The 17,232-nt window shown below is 45.9% G+C and overlaps 1 protein-coding gene across 4 annotated transcripts in view; it reads right to left on the bottom strand.

Moving 5' to 3' along the window:
• The window catches only part of ACOX3 (acyl-CoA oxidase 3, pristanoyl), an 83,705-nt gene that overhangs the window by 57,319 nt on the left and 9,154 nt on the right, over positions 1-17,232 (bottom strand). For all 4 annotated transcript variants that reach the window (XM_044295836.1, XM_044295843.1, XM_044295859.1 and 1 more), the window contains exons 5-7: positions 2,848-2,937; positions 1,734-1,877; positions 1,062-1,150 (exon numbers count right to left, since the gene is read on the bottom strand). In XM_044295836.1, the coding sequence (XP_044151771.1) occupies positions 1,062-1,150; positions 1,734-1,877; positions 2,848-2,937 (323 nt within the window). The remainder of the gene's footprint in view (positions 1-1,061; positions 1,151-1,733; positions 1,878-2,847; positions 2,938-17,232) is intronic.

Below are 17,232 nucleotides of genomic sequence, written 5' to 3'. Positions count from 1 at the left end.
TTCTCTTCTTTTAAGACAGTATAGTCCTAAAATAGTTATTACTTCACATTCCCCATATGTCTACTTTATGTTTCCATTATTTTGTAAATGTCACTTTTATTTATTTTTTGAGATGTTTGAAGGATTTGACTTTGACCCCCCCCCCCAAAAAAAAAAAAAAAAAGTCTGTTTTGGCCGTTTTTTTTTTTTTTTTTTTAAACTGCGTTCAGCTGAGGCGGTAGGTCATGCGATACGAAAACCGCAATTTTTTACTAAAATTATTTGATGAAGGGAAAGGGGCACATTTTTTTTTACTGTAAACTTTTTTTATTAAACACTTTTTTCTCTCTCTCTTTTCTCTACACTGACCACTAGGCCTAAAATATGTTAAGACCTCCTGTTCTTTAAGAGCAGCCCCATGGGCCATAGACACGATGGTCAGGAGGGGACCCCCACTGACTTCTATGGGAGAGTTTTCTAGGCATGCTCTGTGACCTGTGCGGAGGTCAGGAGGGAGTAGATAAGCTGTGATATCACCTATTGTAAATGGTGGATCCTGTGTTATCTATACAGAGGTGTTACTTGTCATTGTAATCCTGCATGTGATGATAATAGCTACTGAAAAGTTAGAAGAAAAATACAAAAAGCCAGCAGCGCGCCGATATAATAAAAAAATTGCAGCGACGTTTCAACCGCTTGTTGCGGTCTCTCAAGCTACTGAAAAGTTACCTGTACAGAACAGAAATTCATTTAGGGATGAGCGAACTTGTGTTTTTACAAGTTCGAGTTGATTTACCATTCCGATATGGATTCCATTACCACGGGCCATAACGAAATTCTATAACGGAATGCCTCTTAAAGGTCAGGTTCTCCAGGGCAAAAGACAGCTTTTTAAAATCACTCTGGACAAGGATAAAGCCGTGTACATTAGAAAACCCATGTGATAAGTATGGGGGTCCTCTGTTCATGACCCCCACCTGTTAGCCAGAATGAAAAGCAGGGTTCATCCAAAGTAAACAGCCCCTTTAACAAGCTTGCTCAAGAGTACAAAAAAAAAAATTGAAAAAAAAAATCCAACCTACCCATTATCTAAGCCATTTTGTCCCAGCTTCCTGCCAATGTCGCCCACCATCACGCCAGACATGGGAAGCAGAGTTTTGGGGTTCCGAATCTAAGTATAAAAGTGACAATTGGTTATAAATTGAACCCCTTATGGAAGAAGCAAACATATACAAATGAAGATGTTAAAGGGGTCGTCTGGGATTTTGATATTGATGGCCTACCCTTAGGATAGGTCATCAACATCTGATCAGCGGTGGTCTGACTCCCAGCAATCCCGCTGATCTGCTGTTTAGGAGGAGGCAGTGGTGCTCCGGTGAGCGCTGGTGCCAGAGACAGTCAAATTAATTGTCACATGGCCTAGGTGCAGCTCAGTCCCAGTCAAGTGATTGGGCCTGGGCTGCAATACCAAGCATGACCACTATGCAATGTATGGCGCTGTGAAGAGGCCACAGTGCTCATTCCTGGGAGTCAGACCCTTAATAATATGAATCCTGAGGATAGGCCATCAATATCAAAATCCTTTAAGTGTTTCCACAGATTATAGAATAAACCTATAATACTGTAATGTTTTTTTGTTTTTTTTAGTCCACCGCTTTCCTTCTTTTTTTTTTTATGAGCTTTCGGATTTCCTATTTTGATGAGCCGCCTGTGGTTTCTGGTTCAGTGGTCTGTAATAAACTGATAATCCTTACCTGTACAACAAAGGAATGCAATCCATGACAGCGCCCGTCCGAAGTGTACAGCTGGGCGTACACAACAGCGTGGGTGGCGGTTTTACCCATGTTACCCACCCAGAATTTAGCTGCCTCAAAGTCTGGGGTGTTGAGGATGAATTCCTGGAAATAAAAAAACATTGCAATGACTTTCTATAGCCATGATCTTAAGCAGCCGCTGCTCTATTCATGTCTGCGTGACCAGTATAGTGGATGGAGCAGCTGTCCAGTAATACTGGGATCCAGAGATCAGATCCAACTAAGTGTAACTACTACAGGGAGTTTGCAGGTACTTGGATTCCCTCCCACAGTCAAAAAACAAACAAACATACTTATTACCCAAGTGACCATGTTAAGGGTGCTTTCACATTAGCGTTATTTAAATCCGGCAGGCAGTTCCAGCAACAGAACTGCCTGCCGGATCCGGTGAAATACCGGATCCGTCTCATCCGGAATAATGGATACGGTATAAAAAAAAATTCCTAAGATCAAAAGTGAAAAAAATTAATAAATCGCTCCTTCTACATCCCTGCGCAGACCGGAAAACCGGATCCGGTGATGAATACTTGGTACCGGATCCGGCATGAATACATCTCTATGGAAATTAATGCCGGATTCTGCAAATGCAGTATTGTTCCGGGCTTTTGTCCGGAAAATACTGTAAAAAGGAAGGAATGGAAGACATGGAGAGGAGGAGATGAAGTAGTGCTCCGAAGATTGCACCTAGGGGAGGCCATCTCTGCAATAAGCATCATATGGCGGCACACCTTACTGCTCAGTGCACGCAGCTCTGCCATGTCCTTGAGGTCTACATTTAATAGCGCGAGAACCCCCATTGCCAATCCAGCTTAAACATATGCTTTAGGCTCCTGTTTGCGCAGAGTGATTTTTCGGTGGACACGTAGAGAACGATTAACTGTTACTACCAGTTTCCCCGATAGACAACTGATCTTGAGAACGTGGGTTTTGTGCCCCCGCCGCTCCACTCATTCTCTATGGGACTGCTGAAGCGTACATCGCTTGGCTACCTCAGAATGGATAGAGTCCGGACGGAGAGCTTTCAGAGATCAGAACTGATGTAGTCCGCACTTACCTTGGTAGAAGCGTCAAACCTTGCCGTTGTCCGAATAGCCTTTGTATTGCTGCCATGACTGAGCTCTGTAAGCGCCAAGCAGCCAAAAATCTGAAAGAAGAAATACAATATAAAAAGGGCCAATGTAACCAAACTATAGATATTTAGGATGACCTGCCTCAGCCAGCGATTGGCCGAGCAGCATTCGCAGCGATGTTGAGAACAGGAGAAGGAAGTGGCGGACAGCAGGGACCCAAGCACCGCGGGAGCGGCAGCAGTGGCGTCGCCAAGGGGGGGCCATGGCCCCCCTACATCACGCTGTGCCCCCCCATATAAAAGGCCCCCCCAACTGAGCGGCCGCAGCCGGGCACAGGGAGATGAGCGCTTCCATTGCGCTCATCTCCATAGTCATCTGCCTGTGCTAGTGCGGAAGGCAGGGGAGGGAGAGGCATGTCCCTTCCCCATCCTCCGATAGGCTGACAGGCCTAGTGCCTGTAGCCTATCAGAGGCCGGCATAGGCGGCGCAATGACGTCATCGCGCTGCCTGAGCCATACAGCGCAGGACACAGGCCGGAAGAGGTAAGTGTTTTGTGTTTTTTGACATGTACAATAGTTTTACAGGCACATTAGGGGGACTCTAAGCTCTTGTTACTGGGCTGGCACATTATGGGGGGGCTCTCACTGGCACATGTGGGGCACTTGTTACTGGCACGTGATGGGGGGCACTATAGGGGCATCTACTGAGGCCACAAAGGGGTATTTTATATAGGGGGCTCTGTACAGTAGCATTTTATACTGGGACACATTATGGTGGGTACTATGGGGAAGGGGGGGGGAGAGGACTACAATGGAGTCATCTACGGGGGGGCACTAAGAAGGGGTATTTTATACTTGCAAATTATGGGGGACACTGAGGGCATCTACTGGGGCACGATATATGGGGCATTTTATACTGGTACATTATGGGGGGCACTAGGAGGAAGGGGGAGAGGACCACTATGGGGGCACTATATAGGGGTATTTTATATTAGCACAGTATGGAGAACTATGGGAACATTAGCTCAACTGGAGGCATTACAAGGGGGTATTTTTTGCACATTATAAGAATTATTACTACTGGGGGGGGGGCATTATGGTGGGCTTTATTACTCCCCCATGGTATGACCCCCTAGTAGCAGCACCGGCCTCTCCCTGCTCTGCTATCCCTCTGTCCCTTCTCCAAATCCTTATTATGAAATCTTTCTCATCAGGATAAAAACACAACATCAGCTCCACCGAGCCCCCGGCCAAAGTGTGGAAGGGGCGTCCGAGATCCCCCAGGGCCAAGCCAAGTAATTGTGAGTTTTCATGTGAAATATGTTTGTTATACACATATAGCCTACACTGTGCCACACAATATACCGCTACACTGTGCCCCACAATATACCGCTACACTGTGCCCCACAATACAGTATACCGCTACACTGTGCCACACAATATACAGTATACCTCTACACTGTGCCACACAATATACAGTATACCTCTACACTGTGCCACACAATATACAGTATACCGCTACACTGTGAAGTCTGTTCTATAAGCACCCTTGTTCTGTGGCGGCAGACAGAAAATAATCTGGAAGTGCCCCTCCCGAGACCAGGCTCTGGATCCGCCACTGGTCTGGACCGCTCACACGGAGTGTACATTTCTTCTAAACTGTAATCCGTATCCTCTGACCTGCAGAAATCAGCACTCGCTTGGTAACAACTAACAGGCAGTACCTGTAGGCTGTAGCCTGGCCCTGTTACCGAAGCTAGCTGAGTGGTGTAAGGTTAAGGTACTAGTAGAGATGAGCGGCCGCTGAATCCGGATTTAAAGTTACTGCAGGATATGGATTACTGTTTAGAAATGTCAAATGTACACTCCTGTGAGCGGCGGGGAGGGAGATCTGTGAATGACACTGTTATAGGGAGGGGGATCTGTGGATGACACATACCGTATATAGTATGTTATGCCATGTGATTTTTTATTTATTTTTTTGAAACACAGACAGCAGGACCTTTTTTCCCTGTTGCGGTTTTAGGTATTGGGTAAAGTATCGCAGCATTTCTAAGCGTACTTGTGTAAATGTATCGTTGTTATAGCTGCCCCCCCTACTTTTGTCCTGGCCCCCAGTGTGCCCCCCCAAAAAATTTGAAAGCTAGAGACGCCACTGAGCGGCAGCTGCGGAGGAGCGGCGAGATGAGTATATGGGCAGGAACACCTCTTTAAAAAGGACCAGAACTAGATTTTGATTATTCCTCATGGCATTCTGAATGTTATAACTTTTTTTATGTTTCCCCACAATGCAGCTGTAAGGAGCTTCATATTTATTTTTTAGGGTAGTGTTGTGTAGGAGTCTTTTTTTTTTTAATACATATATAGTGGTGTTTATATGAAATTTTTATTTTGGTAAAAGTGCACTTCTTTATTTTTGCCCATTACGAAATATCAATCAGAATTGAAGCTATAAATTTATTGCATCGGTTATTATGGTGATGACGATACCAAATATGTGTATATTATATTAAAGAGGAGCTGTCCCCTCTCCTGAAATGCCTGTTTTAATAGCTACTTGCATTCCCAGTGTAAGAGGACGATTAAAAGGGGTATCCCTGGAAGTGGTGGCTCAAGCATCTGGAGCATCTATTTTTATGGCTCTATGTTGTACCATTTCCCGGTTATTTCTACTACTAGTTATGAATGGAATGAATTGCTAGTAGTCTTCTGTAAGGGTACGGTGGGGTAACCGGCTGGACCCCCCCCCCCCCCCAATTTGTTAACACCCCTCTGGAATGGCACAACATAGAGCCATAAGAATAGATGCGCCACTAATGTATTGTGATTGTCCATATAGCTTCCTTTGTTGGCTGGATTCCTTTTTCCAATCAGAATATACACTGCTCATGCCCAGGAGTTATGACCACCCTGCAACCCATCAGTGGTGGTCGTGCTTGTACACTATAGGAAAAAGCACCAGCCTGTCTGGTGACTGGGTCTGTGGGAGTGCACATGGGCATGCGTGTGCAGCATCTCCCGTCAAGGCAAAATCGTATGTGCGCTGCAGAGGTGGCAGTAACCCCGAGAAACAAGCCAGTAAAGGAGGCAATATGGACAATCACAATACATTAGTAAGTGCCTTGTATTAACTTTCCCTACAAAATAAAATGTAATTTGCTGAAGTGAGACTACCCCTTTAACCCCTTAAGGACCGGGCTCATTTTCACCTTAAGGACCAGGCCATTTTTTGCAAATCTGACCAGTGTCACTTTAAGTGCTGATAACTTTAAAACACTTTGACTTATCCAGGCCGTTCTGAGATTGTTTTTTCGTCACATATTGTACTTCATGACACTGGTAAAATAAAGTCCAAAAAATTATTTTTTTTGCATAATAAAATACCTAATTTACCAAAAATTTGGAAAAATTAGCAAATTTCAAAGTTTCAGTTTCTCTACTTCTGTAATACATAGTAATACCCCCAAAAATTGTGATGACTTAACATTCCCCATATGTCTACTTCATGTTTGAATTATTTTGGGAATGATATTTTATTTTTTGGGGATGTTACAAGGCTTAGAAGCAAATCTTGAAATTTTTCAGAAATTTACAAAAACCCAATTTTTAGGGACCACTACAGCTCTGAAGTCACTTTGCGAGGCTTACATAATAGAAACCGCCCAAAAATGACCCCATTCTATAAACTACACCCCTCAAGGTATTCAAAAGTGATTTTACAAACTTCGTTAACCCTTTAGGTGTTACACAAGAGTTATTGGCAAATGGGGATGAAATTTGAGAATTTCTTTTTTTTGCCTAATTTTCCATTTTAACCCATTTTTTCAACTAACAAAGCAAGGGTTAACAGCCAAACAAGACTGTATCTTTATTGCCCTGACTCTGCTGTTTACAGAAACACCCCAAATGTGGCCGTAAACTGCTGTACGGGCACACGGCAGGGCGCAGAAGGAAAGGAATGCCATACGGTTTTTGGAAGGCAGATTTTGCTGGACTGGTTTTTTGACACCATGTCCCATTTGAAGCCCCCCTGATGCACCCCTAGAGTAGAAACTCCAAAAAAGTGACCCCATTTTAGAAAGTACGGAATAGGGTGGCAGTATTGTTGGTACTAGTTTAGGGTACATATGATTTTTGGTTGCTCTATATTACACTTTTTGTGCGGCAAGGTAACAAGAAATAGCTTTTTTTTTTTTTGTTATTTACAACATTCATCTGACAGGTTAGATCATGTGGTAATTTTATAGAGCAGGTTGTCACGGACGCGGCGATACCCAATATGTATACAATTATTTTTATTTATGCAAGTTTTATACAATAACTTCATTTTTAAAACCAAAAAATTGTTTAGTGTCTCCATAGTCTAAGAGCCATAGTTTTTACAGTTTTTGGGCGAATATCTTGAGTAGGGTCTAATTTTTTGCGGGATGAGATGACGGTTTGATTGGCACTATTTTGGGGTGCATATGACTTTTTGATCGCTTGCTATTACACTTTTTGTGACGTAAGATGGCAAAAAATTGCTTTTTTTACACCTTTTTTTTTCTTTTTTTTTTTACGGTGGTCACCTGAGGGGTTAGATCATGTGATAATTTTATAGAGCCGGTCGATACGGACGCGGCGATACCCAATATGTATACTTTATTTTTATTTATAAAAGTTTTACACAATTATTTTATTTTTGAAACAATAAATATCATGTTTTAGTGTTTCCATAGTCTAAGAGCCATAGTTTTTTCAGTTTGTGGGCGATTATCTTGAGTAGGGTCTCATTTTTTGCGGGATGAGATGACGGCTTTATTGGTACTATTTTGGCGTACATGCGACTTTTTTGATCACTTTTATTACCTTTTTTGGGAAGTAAGGTGGGCAAAATTTATATTTTCTCATAGTTTTTATTTTTTTATTTTTATGGCGTTCACCGTGCGGGGAAAGTAACATGACCGTTTTATAGATCAGGTCGTTACGGACGCGGCGATACCTAATATGTGTAGTGTATTTTTTTTTTTTTATTCAGTGATAAATGTTTTTTTATTTTATCTTAACTTTTTTCACTTTTTTTTAAAAAAAATTGGACCCAGACCCACTTGGTTCTTGAAGATCCAGTGGGTCTGATGTCTGTAAAATACAGTACAGAACCTATATAGGTTTCTGTACTGTATTTTACTTACACTGAACAGATCTATGATTTCAGCATAGATCTGTTCAGCACCATGGACAGCAGGACGCCTGAGCAGGCGTCCTGTTGCCATGGGAACCTTCCCCGTCTGCCACAACTTCGCAGACGGGGAAGGGTGAGGACGGGGCTTCGGGGGGCTCTCTCCCATCGGGGGGCTGCAAAGGCACAGCAGCCCCCCGATCGGAGAGGGAGGGAGCTCCTTGCGCTGTTAACCTTTTCCATACAGCGGTCCGTACGGACCGCTGTATGGAAAGGGTTAAACGGCTGACATCGCATCAACGATGTCAGCCGTTTATACCAGGGTGCCAGCAATGTGCTGGCACCCTGGTATAACCCACTAGACGCCAACGATTATGCAATGGGAGGCGGGCGGGGGATCGCGATCCCGCCTGCCGCACCGCCCGCCTCCCGCAACGCCCCCACTGCCTGCGACACCCCCCCTGCACCACCCGCCGCCATCAAATCGTGCAGGGGTGCAGGGGGGGGGGTGCGCAATATTGATTTTAGGCACTCTGAAGTTTCTGATCCCCGCGGTCAGGGACCGCGGGGATCAGAAACTGCAAAAAGCGCAGCAAACCGCAGGTCTGAATTGACCTGCGGTTTGCTGCGATCGCCGACACGGGGGGGGGGGGGGGGTCACATGACCCCCCCCTGCGTTGTTACGGGATGCCGGCTGAATGATTACAGCCGGCGTCCCGTTCCAATTAACCCCCGTGGCGCCGGAATCCCGATTTTAAGTCAGGACGTACCGGTACGTCCTCGGTCCTTAAGGACTCGGGAAATGGGGCGTACCGGTACGTCCTCGGTCCTTAAGGGGTTAAGTCACTCTGAACACCCTTGCTCCTCCTGTTTCCTCTGCCAGCCCCTCCCTCTTCTCTTTGATTGACAGGGCCAGACAAGATGTAGGAATCTGGTGCTGTGATCAAGGAGAGGGAGGGGCTGGCAGAGGAAGCAAAAGTGCACAGAGTGACTTGGATCCACCTTCAATGCACTTAACTGTTCATTTGCATACGGATTCAAAGTAGCATCACAGTTGACGCTAGGGAGGCTGGCCCCCATCGCAGCCTGCTATTGGCTGCTCCCTCTGTCGCTGGATGTTTTGATCCGCCCAACTGGGGAGATGCAGCAGCAGTCATGTAGGGATCCAGAGGGACGTGGGTGCCGGGGAGCAAGTAAGTATGCTCTAGAGGAGGGGCCCAAGCATTGTGAGGGGGGGGGGGGGGGCATTATAGGGATTGGATAACCCCTTTAAAAAGGGTTGTCCCATCTCAGACATTTGGGGGGGTGGGGGGGGAATAAAGCTAGGATGTGCCCCCAATGTCTGATAGGTGGGGGTCCTGCCTCTGGGACCTGCACCTATAGTTAGAATGGAGCCAGCAAAGTCCCAGAGGGCACACCGCCGCCGCCCTCCATGAAAAACGCTGGAATGAATGGGAGGCGCAGTGTGCAAGCGAGGCCACTGCTCTATTCACTTCTATGGGGTTGACGGACAACGTTCAGCTATTTTCGGTGCTCCCAAAGGAATGAATAGAGGGTGCACCACTTTGCTAGCTCCATTGCAAAAATAGGTGCGGGACGCAGAGGTGGGACCTGCAACTATCAGACATTGGGAGCATCTCCGAGCGATATACCGACAATGTCAGAGATAGGAATACCCCTTTAATCACATCATAGACAACGTCCACGATACAATTAAAAAAGGTGGCTCCCCCATCAGTTTCTGCTTTTGAATGACGGTAAGGATACCTCCTGCTGGCAATGAAATCTGGATACGACTTTGGGAAGAAACATACGGGTATGTCAGAGAAGGATACTGTCATCCAAAACGGAAATAAGGAGATCCACTGGAAAAAGTTTGGATCTCCCCCTCTTCTCTTCTGGCGGATGTGAATGCCAATAAAAAAGTGGTTTTGTACTTTAAAGGTTCGAAGGGTGCATCCATTAGCAGGGCGGATTGGCCATAAGCCTTACAGGGAAGTTTCCCGGTGGGCAGCCCAAGCCCCCATCCCTGCAGCTGGCTGGGTACAGAATAAGCCACATGCCCTCTTGAATTTAACTATGTCCCACATCTCACTGCCTGAGCCCCCTGCTCCATATCTTAATCAGAGACAACTGGAAGATGAGGAGATAAAATGGCCGGTATTGATGGCTAACTCAGAGGGACAGCTTTTGGGGCAATATTTTGCGCTATTGTTTTGCTGACCCCTTCCCCCCCCCCCCCCCCCACTTTTGTTGCCCGCCTCCTGTCAATTTAGACCCTCCTACAATAATGGGCCACTTCTATGTATTTCCAGGGCCACTTTAGGTTCCTGATCCGCCCCTGTCCATTAGAACTTCAAGCACAAGGTTTAAATCCCAAGGAGGGATCGTAGAATGATGAAACGAAAACAGTCTTGCTGCACCTTTCAGTAATCGTTTTATCAGAGGCAGGTCTGCTAATTTTTTTTCCAAGAAGTTACTTAATGCGGATACTTGAACCTTGAGGGTCCTTTATCAGGACCGAACTGTAGAAAATCTAATAGGAGGGGTACATCAGGATCCAGACTGTGATACCATCTATCCCCTGTGAACTCGAAGAAGGCCTTCCAAGTCCTTGAATAAATAGATTTTGGAAGTCGAATCCTTTTTACTCAATAAAAGAGTGGAGATCACCGGCTCAGACAGACCCCTCCGTTCTAAGATGAGTTGTTCAGTCTCCAAGCTGTTACATGTAATGGAGATAAGCTTGGGTGGAACACTGGGCCCTAATGCAGTAGACCTAGATACGAGGGGAGAGGCCAGAATTCCCCTGCTGCAAGGTTGGACAGGAGAGAAAACCAGGATCTTTTTGGCCAGAAGGGTGCGATCAGTATTAAATAAGTTTTGACCTCTATTGCCTTCATTAGTACCCTTGGAATTAAGCTGAAAGGTGGAAAGGCATAAAGTAGACCTTCTGGCCATGGAGAGGCTAGAGCATCTATCAGAGGTTGATTCCAAACAGAGAGGGAACAGAACTTTTCTACTTGTCTATTTTTCTGGTTTGCAAAAAAGGTCCACTATTGGGGAACCCAATTTTTTTTATATTTATTTCTTTGAACATGTTGAGATCTAGTGACTATTCACCTTCTCTCAGAGTTTCTCTGCTGAGGAAATCCGCCACTATGTTTCCCCTGCCTTTCAGATGAACATCGGTTAATGAAGCCAAGTTTCTCTGCCCAGAAGATGATTCTTCCTGAAAGTTCCCCCAGCGCTTTTCTTTGTCCATCCCTGCCGATTTAGATTAGTGGAGTGGCAACGGTAGTGGAGTTGTCGGACAGTATTTTCACGTGCTGGGATGTTATGGTCAACTGCAGAGAAAGAAGCACTTTGAGAACTGCCATCAACTCTTTTGAGTTGGAGGATGCTGCTGCCATCTTTTGACTCCAGATTCCTTGTAACACTTGATCTTTGGTGTGCCCGCCCCCCCCCCACACCCCCTGGCGTCTGTAGTTATAACGACCTGATCTGTATGTCGCCAAAAGTAGGATTTTTGCCTCACCTGTAAAATCCTTTTCTTGCAGAGTTCATTGGGGGACACAAAAGACCATGGGTATAGCTGCTGCCACTAGGAGGCGACACTAAGCAAAAAAAAAAAAAAAAAAAAAAGTGTTAGCTCCTCCTCTACGCTATACTCCTCCTGCAGACACTGAGCTAATCAGTTTGTACAAAAGCAGTAGGAGCAGTCAGGAGAAGCCAACAGAAAATAAAAAGTAAGAAAAAGGCGAAGATGGGTCATAATCAAGAACCGGAGGGACCCAAAAGGGAGAGCTAGCAATGTACATATGGGGTGGGAGCTGTGTCCCCCAATGAACAATGAACTCAGTGAGAACAGGATTTTACAGGCAAGACAAAAAAAAATTAAATCCTACTACTTTCTCGCTCGTATCATGGGGGGGGGGACACAGAAGACCATGGAACTTTAAAGAGCAGTACCGTGGGAAGGAAACAAGACCAGAACAAATCCAAGGCCGGTCATAAGGCCCCGCACAGAATTGCGGGGGGGGGAAGACACACAAGGACCCCGGAAAAAAGGACAGGAAGAGCCATTCAGTTAGGCCAGCCAGAGAGCGTCTGAATACCCAGATGCCCCGGCTGGGCAGAAGAACAGCCCCGGGGACATAAGCCACGGCCTAGGAGACTTCGGAAGAAGTGGCGAGCACACCGAATATCCACAAGATGGACAAGAATGAAAATAAGTCAGGCGCCAGAGCAAACAGAGCCTCCACCCCCCAAGGTGGAAGAAGTAGAGGTGTCAGGAGGAGACAACCCCCAACTACATACCAGGCTGTCAAAAGGAGAAGAGCACTCTAGCAGAACCATTAACAGACAGGGCTAGAGAACCTGGATGTCAGGCATGACCATGGCTCACAAGAAAACAATATCGAGGGAGAGAAGGGACACAATGGAACCGGCCCAAAAGCAAAAAAATTGGGGAGTAACCTGGTAGGAAAAGAGTGTCCTTTGGGATCAAAAAAACATCCGCTTTAGACCTACGGCCAAGGGGTTTGTCTCATAAGAATGTTCCTCAAGGAGAATGACAAATGTGGTAAGCAGAGACACGGAGAGGAAGACCTTAAAGCTCCATAACAAGAGAAGAGAGAAGCTGTCCGATACCTATGGAAGGCTGCCTGACCTAACCAGAAGCTAAAGAAAAAGTACCGAGGCCAAGGGAACAGGTAGAAGCAACGTACATGTCTGAAAACATAGAAGTTGCGTAAACCCATATGGAGGAAGGGGATGTGGCAAGAAACTCCGGTGCCGCGCCTACTGACAATGAGTCCTGTGAGCCAGAACCAGTGACTGTCGGCATTTGAATGAAGAACGCAAAAAACTCCCCCTGGAAAGGGGTAACACAGTAGTAGCCACGGAGCAGCACCCATGGCCTCTCCAGAGGGGAGACTCCACCTGAAAATGAGGTCAAACAGCAGTAGCCAACATGAACTGTTGGTAGCACAATACTCCAGTGGGGAACGAAGAAAACTGGCAACCTGTGCAGACGTTCCACCTACTGAAGGAGTGTGGACGCAGAGCGTGCCAAGGAGAAGCAATTCAATTAGAATGATTCGCATAGGGACGCAAGGCACGAGGAGAGGCATGTCGTGGGTCAACACCCTGGAAAGACAGAGGCTGCCACGTAGGCGCTCGACCCCAATCCGTACAATGACTACCTGAGGAAAAGGATAGTGTTAAAGTAGTCACAGTATCCCGTGGTAGTGCCAAAATACCACCTATGACGGGGGGTAATGAGATTGTCTGTGTAGTGGAATACTCCACCTATGGAAAGAGGGGAGCCCGACAAGATGTACAGTATCCACTAGTAGAACAAGTACCACTGGTTGTGGAACTACCTCACCGATGGAAGGAGGGTAATGCTACAGGATCTTACAGTATGCAGGTGTGGTACCCATCTCCACGTAAGAAAGACGGATAGTGAAAACAGGATAAACAGTTTTCAGCGGTAGTGGAGTTACTCCGCTGACAGAAAGAGGGAAACCCCACAGATGTACAGGGTCCACTGGTAGTGCAGGCACTACTGGTTGTGCAACTACTCCGTCAATTGAAGGAGGGTAATGCAACAGGATCTACAGTATGAGATTGTGGTGCAACTAGAAGATGGAAATCCAACCGGACAGAAGATAACCAAGATTAGTGCAGTTAGTCCGCCTGTGGAAGGGGTAATGCGACAAAACATATGGTCTTCGTTGGAAGTGTAATTACTCGGCCTAAGGAAGGAGAGTAATGCTACAGTCTGTATAGGATCCAGTGGTAGCGCAATTACTCCATGGAATAAGGATAATGTCACAGAATGTACAGTACCCAGTGGAAGTGTAAATACACCCACTATGGAAGGGGGGGGGGGGGTAATGGTACAGGACGTACAGTATCCAATGGTATTGCTAGTACTCCGCCTATAAAAGGAGAGTAATGTGACAGGCTGTGTAGTATCCAGTGGTGAAGTAAATACTCTGCCTGTGGAAAGAGGCCTTGCTACCGGATGTATAGGGTCCCATGTGCAAATACCTTCCCTATGAAAAAAGAGCAATGATACAGAATAATTAGGATCCAGTGGTAGTGCAAATACTCCGCCTAAGAAAGGAGGATAATGCTACAGGCTGTACAGTATCCAGTGGTAGTGCAAGTGTTCCATCTAAAAAAAGGGGGTAGTACTACAATCTGTGCAGTACCCGATGGAAGTGGAATTACTCCGCCTAAGGATGGCAGGCAATGCTACAGGCTGTACAGTATCCAGGAGGTAGTGCAAGTACACCGCCTATGAAGGAAAGTAATGCTACAGGTTGTACAGTATACCGTGGTAGTGCAAGTACTTCGCCTATGAAAGGAGGGTAATGCTACAGGCTGTACAGTATACCATGGTAGTGCAAGTACTCCAGAAATGCTACAGACTGTACAGTATCCTAGTCGTAAGTAGCTAGTGGTAGGGCAAGCACGCCGCTTATCCATTGCGCCACTAGCTCCATTGTAGCTGTAGAGCGGACACAGTGTAAGCCTGAACGTGGGGCACTACAAGCACTAGGATAACAAGCTGGTGACACACTGCTATAGGGCGATGGGAACAAAAGCCCAAAATAGGAGCAGAGCTCCAAGGGTTAATATCATCATCTGTGGGAATTACATGCAGCCCCAATCCTATCAACCCTTTTAAGAGTGATCGGTAATTATTTTTCCCCCAGCCACAGAAGCACTGAGGCAAGGAAGGGGTTAAGTAGGTTGGGGTCGTAGATCAGTGGGCCAAAGACATGAGCGCAAAAGTTTTGCGCTCTGTGGGTACAGTCCCCGCCTCCCTAGACTGTTTGTGCCCACCCAGACTCCAGCAGTGTCACCTTCCTCAGTGTGCTGCCCCTTGGGGAGGGCAGCTACACTGGTAACAGGTGGGGGACTTCTGGAAGTAGCAGCAAGGTGACACTGTTGCTGGTGGGTAACAGAGGATTTGAGATCCACTGTTCCTCCTTGTCTTCCAGAGGTGGGGAACGAGCAGCGGGCTTGAGGACCCACTGGTCTCCCCCCTCAAGTGTGGGGAAAACAGGTGGTTGGAGGCCGCCTGTAGTCAGATCGGAAAAATAAAATAAATATATATTTGCTTGAGGAAGGAAGGACATGAGATTGCGGGAGTTGAGGAGGACTCCCCCAAACAATTTTTTACCGGCTGCGAACTAGGTCCGATTTTTCTTTGCTTATTAACCAATCTAACTCCAACAGATTTGTTTGTATAATATGTAGGTGAATGTGGAGATCCTGTAGGGACGGGGCTGCCACCAAAAAGTCGCCCCGGTATGGAATAATCAAGATGCCCCCCTGTAATTGTAGATGGCACGTCACCTCAGCCATGATCTTTGAGAAGATTCTTGGGGCTGAGGATAACCTGAAGGGAAGGGTCGCTTCTGCCCCCCCAGAAATAGCACAATTCTGAAAAATTTCTGAAAGTTTTTGTGGATGGGGACATGGTAATATGCATTGGAGAGATCCAGGGTTACTATGTAGCAGTCACAAGTCAAAAGATTTACTGATAGTCTCAATTTTTTAACTTTTGTTTAACTTTTTTAGATGTATTATTAACCTGTGGGCTTTGTTTGGATTCTGCACTAAGAAGATGGGTGAATAAAACCCTTTTCCTTCCTGATCTTTTGGAACCGGGATAATAACTATTTTCCAGAAGAGAAAGTATTTTGGATTCTAGAATCAATTGCTTCTCTTTTTGAAGTAAAGGCTTGTTGCACGTTTGGTGGAGGAGCGATAAATTCCAGTTTGTAACCTTTCCTTATTGTACTTCGAACCCAAGGAGAAGTGGAAATCTTTTCCCAGGCTGAGGCGAATATTTTTTTAATCTGCCCCCTACCCGAGATTCAGCATCACTGTGAAGGCTTTGAGGGACTTTCTGGAGTGAACAGAAAACCTCTCCCTTTCCCTCTAGAGGGCTGCCATCTTCCTGAACCCTCTTTTCTATTTTGATCGGGCAAGGAGAAAAGACGCTGGGATTTTTATGCGATTTTAAGTGCATGTTTGTAAGTATGTACTAAAACTTTTTTTAAATAGTCATCAGAGCTTCACTATGGTGGGAGCAACTTGTATCCACAGAAAATTTTGAACCTAAAGAAGTTGGGAACCCCAGTAGACTCACCAGGCGTATGCTGTAATCGAGTCCGTGGTTGAACACGGTGTAACAGTGTGTGAACGTGCACCTTCCCTGCGGAGAACCAACTAGATTGCAGAGGAAATCTGTGATACGCTCGATATTGGAGGAGTGCAGTGTAAGTACAATCTGTGCATCACAGGGCAGAACAACCATACGGATCTACCCTATTGTTTTTCTTTGTAAGTTGCAGGATATCCATCAGTAGGAGATCTGCAGACCTTGGTAACTTTGTGAAGGGAGGAAGAGGAAAAATATTCTTGGGATGTCTGGAGTGAATCGCTTTCTTGAGGTCGTGCCACAGTATCTCAATCGGGTTGAGGTCAGGACTCTGACTGGGCCACTCCAGAAGGCGTATTTTCTTCTGTTTAAGCCATTCTGTTGTTGATTTACTTCTATGCTTTGGGTCGTTGTCCTGTTGCAACACCCATCTTCTGTTGAGCTTCAGCTGGTGGACAGATGGCCTTAAGTTCTCCTGCAAAATGTCTTCATAAACTTGGGAATTCATTTTTCCTTCGATGATAGCAATCTGTCCAGGCCCTGGTGCAGCAAAGCAGCCCCAAACCATATCCCCCCACCACCATACTTCACAGTTGGGATGAGGTTTTGATGTTGGCGTGCTGTTCCTATTTCTCCACACAGTGATGTGTGTTTCTTCCAAACTCAACTTTAGTTTCATCTGTCCACAGAATATTTTGCCAGTACTGCTGTGGAACCTCCAGGTGCTCTTGTGCAAACTGTAAACGTGCAGCAATGGATTTTTTAGACAGCAGTGGCTTCCTCTGTGGTGTCCTCCCATGAAATCCATTCTTGTTTAGTGTTTTACATATCGTAGATTCGCTAACAGGGATGTTAGCATATGCCAGAGACTTTTGTAAGTCTTTAGCTGACACTCTAGGATTCTTCTTCACCTCATTGAGCAGTCCGTGTTGTGCTCTTGCAGTCATCTTTACAGGACGGCCACTCCTAGGGAGAGTAGCAGCAGTGCTGAACTTTCTCCATTTATAGACAATTTGTCTTACCG

Source organism: Bufo gargarizans, chromosome 1, assembly GCF_014858855.1.
Source record: "Bufo gargarizans isolate SCDJY-AF-19 chromosome 1, ASM1485885v1, whole genome shotgun sequence".
Taxonomy (NCBI): Eukaryota; Metazoa; Chordata; class Amphibia; order Anura; family Bufonidae; genus Bufo; species Bufo gargarizans.
Note: the sequence above shows the minus strand (reverse complement) of the source record. Positions and strands in the feature narration are given on the sequence as shown.